Source organism: Mchenga conophoros, linkage group LG14, assembly GCF_057382185.1.
Source record: "Mchenga conophoros isolate Kocher_MC1m ecotype Shallow Benthic linkage group LG14, M_conophoros_male_GT1.1, whole genome shotgun sequence".
Classification (NCBI taxonomy): Eukaryota; Metazoa; Chordata; class Actinopteri; order Cichliformes; family Cichlidae; genus Mchenga; species Mchenga conophoros.
The window spans coordinates 3,334,531-3,345,129 of NC_140539.1; the positions used below are offsets into that span (position 1 = coordinate 3,334,531).

At 37.5% G+C, this 10,599-nt stretch overlaps 1 protein-coding gene across 5 annotated transcripts in view; it reads right to left on the reverse strand.

The window, feature by feature from the left end:
- The window catches only part of bcas3 (BCAS3 microtubule associated cell migration factor), a 314,119-nt gene extending 303,520 nt beyond the window's left edge, over positions 1-10,599 (reverse strand). For all 5 annotated transcript variants that reach the window (XM_085244777.1, XM_085244781.1, XM_085244779.1 and 2 more), the window contains exons 1-5: positions 10,479-10,599; positions 6,801-6,893; positions 5,829-5,883; positions 5,437-5,512; positions 5,143-5,249 (exon numbers count right to left, since the gene is read on the reverse strand). In XM_085244777.1, the coding sequence (XP_085100903.1) occupies positions 5,143-5,249; positions 5,437-5,512; positions 5,829-5,883; positions 6,801-6,893; positions 10,479-10,594 (447 nt within the window). In that variant the 5' untranslated portion in view covers positions 10,595-10,599. The remainder of the gene's footprint in view (positions 1-5,142; positions 5,250-5,436; positions 5,513-5,828; positions 5,884-6,800; positions 6,894-10,478) is intronic.

Genomic DNA, 10,599 nt, shown 5'->3' on the forward strand with positions numbered 1-10,599 from the left:
ATCTGCAACGCAAATTGAAATGTGCCACTCTGTTTTCTCTTCATAATGTACGGACCAGATCTGAACCCTCAGTCATCTGTCTATCGACACCAACGATGCTGAGTAAGGATCACCAGTTTGGAGAGCACATCTGTGCAACTCCAATAATACTTTCCAACATAGCAGAATATAAAGCACCTTTAGGAATGCTGTTGAAAATTTAAAAGTTTACATTAAGTGCTGCTCATCAAAATGTGTGCATCCTTAAACCCTAATAAATATGCTGAGTGTCTTTCCTTCTCAGGAAAATTCAGCTAAACCATATTTAAGCATTTGAAATATAGCATTATTCAAATTTATTATAAGCAATAGTCTTCCTCTTCACTGATTTAGCACCATATTGCTGCATATTGTAGCACAATACCATAATAATAGAAGAGAACTACATATAACCAGGACTGAAAGAGAGCTCACAGAAGAAAGGTAGATGGATTGAATGCAGGTTCATAACTTCACACCGTGTCAGCTCGGCTGACGGTCATGTGTAGGTTCAAACAAGATGACACGAGGCTGGAATAAAATCTATCCATCAACTGGTGGGCTTTATTATTGGTTACACACCAACACAAACCAAAAACCAACCACTCTAAACTGGCTTCCTTTTATACTCTACCCATTCAGGTGAGCATCGGGAATTACCCAAGTCTGGGGTTAGCAAACCAAACGAGAAAACAAACGTCCACATAAGCAAATATCAAACCACAATACAACACACGGAAGACATATTTCTATTCATACAAAGTCCTATAAATAATTCAATAACATATACACGTCAATCAATTATATATAAATTAGAAACACCTTAACCAAAACACCCCCCACCTGGCCCATTGGTTTACTCCAGGAGCTCATAAGCAGGTCACTGAGCTGCTTTTACTCTTTCACTCCACATCTTGCAAAGGAAGCAACCAGGAAAAGGTTCCCACTGCTAAGACACTTACTAACACACAAATACATGTGCAAGGAATTTAGGTTTACTCAGGTCCTTTTTCGTGACACAGGTAGGATGGCCAGTCCCCCTCTGTCCCTTCACTGTCCACAAACAGTCACTTAAATACTAACTGAAACGTCAAACCTGATAAAGAATCACCAAACTATACATATATTTCTTTTTTATGTTGGTTTTAAAATACAAATCCTCAAGCGAATAAAAATACAGGTAAGGGTAATGGAACCCTTGGTCTCTATTACACACCACTTTTCCATTCGGAAGTCCTGATGAATATTTCTGTATGTATGCTCGGTATGCTTTTAAAATTTTCAACTGTCAAAACTGATTTAAAATTGGGGTGGCTGTGCTCCAGATGGTGAGTGGGTGATCTCTAGTCGGAAGGTCAGTGGATTGCAACTGAACTTTAAGTTGCATTTGATGCATTCATAGGGGTGTGAGGGTGTATGTTTAAATGCGCTTAAGTATAGTTAAAAGCACTGCATGAACGTTTGTGTGATTGGGTGAATGAGACTTGTGGAGGAAAGCACTTTGCTTCAGTGCTCATGTGCAACAATCTGAGAGTCCCACCACTATGTGCTATGTATTTTAAAATAAAGTTGTTGGGGTTTTTTTTTACTGTAGATTTACATATTATATAGTCACTGGGGGGGGAGACAGTTTAAAACAGGCCAATATTATCGGTTGCTTATCTATCAGTGTCAGCATTTACAATGCCCGACAAATGAAAATTAAAAAGTAATGGGAGAGATGAGTGCTGATGTTGCATAGTTTGTCCACTCTGCGACTTCCCTTGTGTGTGGAACACCACAAACACAATCATCAAAGCAGAGAGTAGTTGAACAAATAAATAACTACACATAACAAATGTTTAGTTATTTATGAAATTGGTTCATGGTTTGAGTTTGTGGAGGGAAAAAAAAATAAGCACACCTACATCAGAGTTCTCAAATGAAGATTAACACTTGAATTTTAGTGTTAGTCTAATAAATGCTATTTTAGTAGGCTCTAATAAACAGGATTAGCGGACAATGATTAGCCTTGGGAAGGCACATAAATTCAAACTGATTAAACATAAATAACCCTGCACAGCTATGGCAGATTAAACAGATTGTATTAGCTCTCTCCTTCTGTGTAACTTGCATATCAGTGTCTGGATTACAAAAACTCCCCATGCCCATCCATGTATTAATATTTCTGAATTATAAAGGAGAGGGTTTTTGACCCTTTTTGTAAGATGGCTCCAACTCCTCGACACATCGACTCACACTCCGAACAGGCATTTTACTTTAGCATTTCATCAACACAATCGCAGACAATTAGTCTATGACAGTCTGCCTCTTATCACGCAGTGCTCGGTGACACCTCTCCAGTGAGAGGTGACTGTAATCTACATCACCTGAACACCTCTGTCAGTATCCATACAACCAGTCAGAGTCCCCGCCTCATGAGTCTGTGAAAGCATGTGTGTAAATGTGTGTTCGTACTCTGGTGAGCCATTACAGAGGGTGTTGGCTTAGCAACTGTCACAAACACTTCACGGCCACTCAAAAGCCAGAGAGCAAGGCACCTTAGGTGCTTACTTAAAAAGCCTGTGAAAAAAACATAACCCATAAACATCCTGGAAACTCTGAAAACTTAAAAGGAAAACAATAGAAAAGGAAAGTGTGCAATAACAGGCCAGCCTTTGCTGCAGAATTGGTGTCAGTTGCAACAGAAAGGCAGAAAAGGCTATTTTACCGGGTGTGTGTAGCATTGCTAAAACAGCTGTAATCCTTTCCTCCACAATGCAACAGAAAGTCTGCTCACAACACGAGATTTGCCACATCATTCTGGTCAACGTGTGTGATCATGAATAAAGTAAGAGTGTGTCTTTTTAGCCGTGGCCTGTGGATGTTTATAAAGAGACTGATTAAGGACTTCGGTGTGTTTAGATCTCACAGGATGTATGTGAAGTTTGCATATTTCTGTGACAGCCTCCACATGAAAGGCGATACTTGGTGAGCGAAGCCTTCGCAGTGTTGTGGATAATTTGTTAAGTTACAAAGCTGACAAAATCTTCTAATGATTTTCCAAGTCTGACTTTGAAGAAGTCGTTTTTTATAAAGACTAAATAACTTGCCCACTCTGGGTGAGGGCTCTACGAGGTTTAACACTGTCCAAGTTACAAAAACATATTTGAAGACAGGAACTACTTTTTCACCAACATTATGTAAAAAGAAATACGAGCCAAACAGAACACTTTTGCCCTAAACAACATTTTACTTTGACTCGTTTTGCCACAGATAATTATTATCTGTGGCACAGAGCCGTGCTACAGATAACAGAGGTCACATTAATCCATATCTTGTCAATCAGTAGCATGTCATAACATGGCAGCCTATCAATAGGTCTCCACCTTGTGGCTACATTCAACATGACATTGCAGTGTGGCAGAACTGCAGGTATCACTCACAATACATTTATAAATTATCCTGGACACACAATAGAACCAACTACATTTTTCTTAAAACATCATTAATTAATATACTCATTAATTTTTTTTATCATAATATTAATAATATTATTTGATAATTGTTAAGATGGTTAAAGTCATATTATTATGATTAGTACTTGCTTAATATTGCAATTATGTATCCTTCATTAACTGAACTGCACAATCACAATTTCCTCACTAGTCTTATGTGTCAGTACCATGTGTATTTTTATATCATCCAGCTATGAAAGTAAATTTTGTTGCTTTAAAAATAAATCATAGGTTTGTACAGTCTTGATACATATCGTGATAATGTGATTACATGAATTTTGATGGACATGTAGGAGAGTTTCAGCAGTAGCTAACAGCTGTAATGGACTGATTCCCACACCGTTAAAAAGACTCGACCCTGAAGGAAGGCACGGGTCAGTGCCAGGCTTTTTAAACCTGTGATAAACACAGGCACTGAAAGAACAACATTAAAAGGAGCATTAGGTGTTGAATCTCTTTTGCAATCTATTCTGTACTGCAAAGAGAATTCTTGAAGTGGCCACACTTGCCCGTGAAGATGTGGGACAATCACTGCCACTGCTGTGTGAGTTTCTACTCTTTTTTTCCATTTTCTCCGTAGCCTTTACTCACAAAAAGGTGGACATGCCTAACATAGTACTCAGACATGATACGAGCTGTAAGAAGTGCTGCTATCTGTATCAAAGAACCCATAACATGGTCAACATCGCCGGCTAGTGGACACGGACCTACACTGCAACACATTCTTGACTTAAAAGCATGAAGTGATGATTAGGTTAGATCCAGGTTAGCCACAGGGGTTCATAAGAACATATTGAGTTGTTTAAGTTTATTTTAGTAAGCTTCATTTGCAATATTACTTCTTAATATCTTCGAACCTACTTGAGTGATTTTATTTCATTCTTGCTTCTTGTGTGCATTTCAAAGTATGTGACTATAGTTGTGTACAGTTTCATTATTTTTTCAACCATAAAGATATAAAATATTCAAAACATTTTCTTGAGAATTTCAATTAATTCAATTAGCAAGATAACTAATAACTAATTACTAGATAACCACTAGCAAACACTCTGGAAAAAAAAGAAACGTTTTCCAACACAGCTATCATGACAGCACATTACAGTAGAATAAATGGACACCATTGGTACTTAAATTTTAACAAGCCAGCATTTCATTCAATGAACTGCCAGCAAGTATTTTGGCTATAGCAAGTTACAAATTAATATGCATTTTTTAGTCAGATCCTGTCAGGTCCAAGAGTAGCAAATGTTCATAGCCAACATTTGAGTTCTGAGCCCAGTAAGTGCACAGTTTATTTCCTCCAACTGCACAAGCTTAACAAATGCTGACTGCTGACATAGTAAAAGCTGTGTTTATTTTAATCTTTCAGATTGGCAATATTGGTTGATGACACTCTCAAAAAAGGAGTATCACTAATGAGTCACAGAAAATCACACAGACATATTTATAGATGAGTTATCTACACTTTGTAATTTGAAAAGCTTCACTTTCTTTAGAAAGGTTTAAAAAACTTGCTCAGCAGTGAACTAACTGCTTACACTGAAAACAAACTGAAGTGATCACAGCTCTGAAAAGTTAAGGCAGAAAAGGATCAAGCAAAAAAAAGGACCAATTAGATGCAACTTACAGATACGCTCCAGATCTGCATTCCATCAGTATAGCCAATCATGAGGCAGAGTGGAGGGTCAGTAGTGCCACTGTGCATCTCCATAAACTCTGGGTTGCGTGCAGTGTCTTTGCAAACAGAAAATGTGTAATGAGCAATAGTAAATAACAGTAAAGTTAAAACTTGTAACACTGTTACAATACATTGTTGGAAAGGCATAACGTATTATAGACTTTTTAAAGTTTTAAATTAGTAGATCAGTGTATACACAGAGGATGACTACGGCTTTTCAATATTTGAGTCATGACTTCATACCATTAATGTCAGCTTTCTCAAATCGAACCCAAATGATTTTCTCTTTCTCATCAGTGGGTGGAGCCCCAGTATATGCCTGTAGAAAGAAAGAAGGCAAAACAGACGCAGCAAAAACATGAACAACACTGAGGAATAATACTAAAGGATGCAAGACCTATCTGCAACACTGTATTTGCATTTGCATTTTCAACCAGGCCCTCCCTGTTGCCTTTCTGGTTTCTAACCAATGTACATCGAGTATCAATAAAACTGATAAAATTAGGGACAGGCTGTGAAAATATTTAGAATTCGTTTTCAGTGTGGTTTTTCAATGTTGTATGCTAATTGCTAATAATGTTGTTGTCTATTCAGTAAAAAAAACTGAATTAAAAAAAAAAAAAGAGGAAAGTTACCTGAGGTACTACATCCTGCAGAAAGGTCACAACACTCTCCATGTAAGACTGCTCCCTGTAAAAACAAAAAGCTCATAACAAATGTGCAGAATGCATTGGAATTACACCCTAACATTAATGCATAGGGTTTTACATGAGCAAAGCAAAAGTAAGTATCAAATGGATGTAGAGTCAAGAATAGCCCCTCATTTCTTTACATTTTGCTTTCAAAGAGCTGGACTTTTTGTAATTTTTGAAGTGTTCTTGAGCAGTAGTTCGCCCGTCTTTCTAGGGGTCTTTCAGTGTTTTTCCAAAGAGCTTTGAGCTGAAAACATGATCTCGGCATGATGCGGAGTGTGTACTTGAAAAAATGGAAAAGGCTGGAGTATGCCAGACTACACAAAAACTGGACCAAAAATCAACAGCAACACAGATGTGTTAGTTAAATCAACTACTGAGTGAATAATCCAAATTTAAAATTCTTGATACGTTAAAGGCAAAGAACAGTGTATCACAGTCATCTGTAAAACACAATGGAGGCTCTTCCATAGTTTGGAACTGCATTTGACCAGTGGTGTAGCAAATCTTGGCTGGACCTCAAAATAATTGAAGTAATGTTGGATCATCTTGTCAGAAAAAGAAACAAAAGGAGTGAGTGAACAAAGAAGTGCTTTGGAATATCCTTAAATAAAAGTGCTCATACCAAATATTGACTATCAAGCTTGTGAGAATTGTACAAAGTTTGTTTGTGCCATATATGTTTGCACATGTTTCAATAAATCGCTGCATCCATTTTAATAGCAAAATATCAAGTAATGAGGGGTGGCTTAAGATTTTGTACACTACTGTGTAAAAACACTTAAAGGAGGCTCAATTCATGAGATCACATGAATCATCGAACATCCAATTTCATCAAGTACACTATTTCTTATCCTTGGTATTTAGAAATACAGTGCATGTGTTTACTCATAGATGACAAAGATGTGTCCTTACGTAGCAGCTTGTGCTCGCACCAAAACCCCCCCAGCACAACGACTCGGTCTGCGCGGAGAGTCCGAGGCCATTTTGTCCTTTGGGTTTGATATTCTGAAAAGATAAAAAGAGACATTTAGCAAGCTGGACTAACTTGACCTGACAAACAAACCGAATGTTGAATGTATACACTGACATGAAATAAGCAGTTACAATGTCCGAAAAAAGGAAGTAGATTTAGGTTTTTAATCTAGATGGTAAAATCCAGCAGAATGTTGATTGTAGAATATTGATTCCTAAATAAATATCCAAGGTTAGTTTTTTGCTTCTTTGCTTAGTTCAAAAAGCATTTTCAAATTACAAAGATCAGAACAACAAAGTCTAGTAACAACAACAATGAAACCATAGCCAAAAGGCACTGGGCTTATTTATCCTACCAAAACAATAAAAAGACAGTGAATCATGCAAATGTACTTTTAAATGTCTACAATGTTTGGGTGAACAGTAGACTGATGGCTGCGACAGCCAATTGAAATTTCCCCAACCAGAAATGAGTGTTTTCTAAAACTACACTTTATTAGGATCAAAAACAAAAAAACAACAACATCAGTGTTTTTCAAGGTTCAAGGTTCTTTATTTGTCACATGCATAGTTATACAAGTATAACACACAGTGAAATGTAACCTGACACGCTCCTCGACATGTGCAAATGTTTTCCTGTTTCCTGTTACATTTGGTTTGGAACTGAGCACAGCATTTTGTTGTATTATTTATGCATTACATTTCATGCAGGTGTTATAAATAGTTTAAAAGTTGATGATCATTGCGCCACTCATTCAGTACCAAACCATTTTATTTTCAAGATTAAAGCTTTTTAATTATGATCATTATTTTTATACATGCGACACATTATGGTGGAGGGAAATTACATGGCTTAAACTATAAACATTCTTGTTGTTAGGCAACAACACCAACCAAGCTATTTTTCTGCTAAATTCAAACTTGAATTGTCATATAGACAAGAACCACTTTTTACTGTCAGCTTATGATTCAAGGAGATAAAGGCATACCACACCCTCCAAGATCTTTTCAAAGCAGTATTGACTGCAGAGAACCCCTATTGATGAACAAATGACACTGCAAGAGTTTCTAAGACCACCCGGGCTAATGTAGACATGCATCCCTGGGACTTAACACAGAGAGGAAGTAGTATATGAATTGATATAGTAAGTATACCAGCTCATATACTACAACAAGTTAATGGTAAACTAGTACCTGGACATACAGCGGGTAAAATAAGTATTGAACCCGTCACCAATTTCAAAGGTGCTATTGACATGAAATTCTTACAAGATGTTGTTAACAACCCATCAAATCCATACATGCAAAGAAATCAAACTATAGTTGTTCATAAATTAGTGTGATAATGTGAAAACACATCGTTTTTCAAGTTTTGAACACATGAAAAAAGGGAGGTGCAGCTGTTTTTAAGCATACATCACTGGCACGATTCATACAACTGAAGTAAGGATGAATGGAAAAATGTGCCAAGACATTCTTGATAAAATTCTGCAGCCATTTACCAGGATGATAAAGATAAAATAAGGGTGAAAGTTTAAGAAAGACAATGATCCCAAACACACAGTCAAGGAAACTCTCAATTGGTTTCAGAGAAAGAAATAAAGCTGCTAGAATGCCCAGACCTGAATCTGAATCCAAATCTATGGAAAGAAGCTGAGAGATCATAGACGGGGCCCAAGGAACCTTTGGAATTTGAAGACTGTCTAAATGCCAAAATCACACTTGAGCAATGCAAGTTTCTCCAGACAGGAGGTGTCTTGAAACTGTCATCACCAACAAAGGCTAAGGCTGTCACCTTCTAGGTAAGGTGTTCCACATGTCCTACCAGGAGGTAGGGCTGTGCGATATGAGGAGAATCTAATATCGCAATATTTTTTGGCTACATCACCATACACTACATATCGCAATATGTTTAAAAAACCTCAGAAAACAAATGTTATTTGTGAGCATATAGTGCCTAAAATCGCACTGGTTTACTACTCAAATCGACCGTTCCATGTATATTACAAAAAAATCAGAATGAATAGAAATGTTTTATTTTAGCCATTTTTTTTAACCATCAGTTGCACAAAGAGGTTTCTCACAAACAACAATACTGTCACAGTATGTCTCTCTCTGTGGTCAAGACTAGAAATTAAAAGGGTGCTCTTTTGTGCTTCCAACATATAAAAAAATTGATGACCTCAAACCTTTTCTTTTTTTTTGGTGTGTGGAGAGACGCTGACATGTGGAGTTTAAAACAGTCTTAATTTTGCAGTGGAATAAATTCCTGGTACTGCTACCTTTAGTGGCCTTAGTTTTATGGCATGTTTTGCAAAATTACCGCATTTTGTTCACACAGAAAACTAAAACAGGCTTCAGCTTATAACAATAAAAAAACAAATTCTTTCAGAAGGGTAGTTGGAAAATCCAGCACTGAAAGCAGAAATTCAGTGCGACTAAAGTAAATACACCAAGCATCACAGACGTATTAGTTAAAAAACCTGTAATCAGTGAATCTAAGATAAAAACACCAATAAAACCCAGAGTATAAATGGGGTTGTTGCAAAATCTGAGCTTCTGGGAGAGCACAGACAGTAAGATCTGACAGTGTTCTGACAGTAAACTTACAGAACAGAAGTATGAGGATTTTAAGGTGTTGTCTTATACCTAGTACACTTCGGCAAAAGGTATAACATGGTCTTTATAAGACAGCTAACATTTATAGATCCTACCATGAATTCCCGTGGATAGTCCAAATCAGCTGGTAAAAAAATAGGACACACACTCTTCCACACAGCCTAAGCAAGCTGTGGAATTATTCCACAGAATTATATTCTGTGATTATATAATTCCAGCTGTGGATTTATATTTCAAAGCTAACCTCTGAGCACCAACAGGATCTGAGGAGCTGGACATGGGGCCAATGGATACAGCTGCCACCATGAATTTGAACCAGAGAGCCGGGGCAGCTATATGCCACGATAATACTGAAGCAGCTGTTTGCTATGCCCCTAGTAAGACAAATACATTCTAGGTCTGACAATTTATTTAGACTGCAAACTATGTATACTACACATGCTAATACCAGTGCCTCGACACTAACAAAAACTGGCTTGGCGAAATGAAGCATCCCTATAAACTAATGACACAGGGTCTTTATGCATTTAGCCACTTAGTAAACCACATTCAGTTATCCTTCTTTTGTCTTTGGAAGCATTCCCAAGCAACTACCGGGGCTAATAAGACCAGTCGAAAACCGTTATAATCACACAGGGCAAAAGCTTGTGTGGCGGTAGAGACAAAGCTACATACAGTAAACAACATGCCTAAGAAGCTTGACATTCCTAGCCTCCGTTACATACACGAAACTCTTATTCTGCGAGCTAGTACCACTAGCAGCTAGCGGACCCATTCGGGTGACAATTGTAACAGCTGTCAAGGGAACACAACACAGCCATTGGCTAACGCGAAAGTTATCTCACTAGATAACATACGGCTAACATAGCTAGCTAGCATTAGCTGATAAAAGTCCCTCATAGTGTTAGAAGAATAGAGTTAAAACCCAACAGCTGGAGATACATTTGTCATGTTTCAATAAAGCATTATGTTTTATAGCTAGCAGCTATAGTTACGAACCGAGGAGCTGAACGCTGACAGTCTCCTTGTGTATACACTTCGTGGTGCTCTGAAGCTCTCTGCAAAAAACAGTCAAAACACAAACAGACTAGATTTGCGGAACTGTGTTGTGTCATTGAAA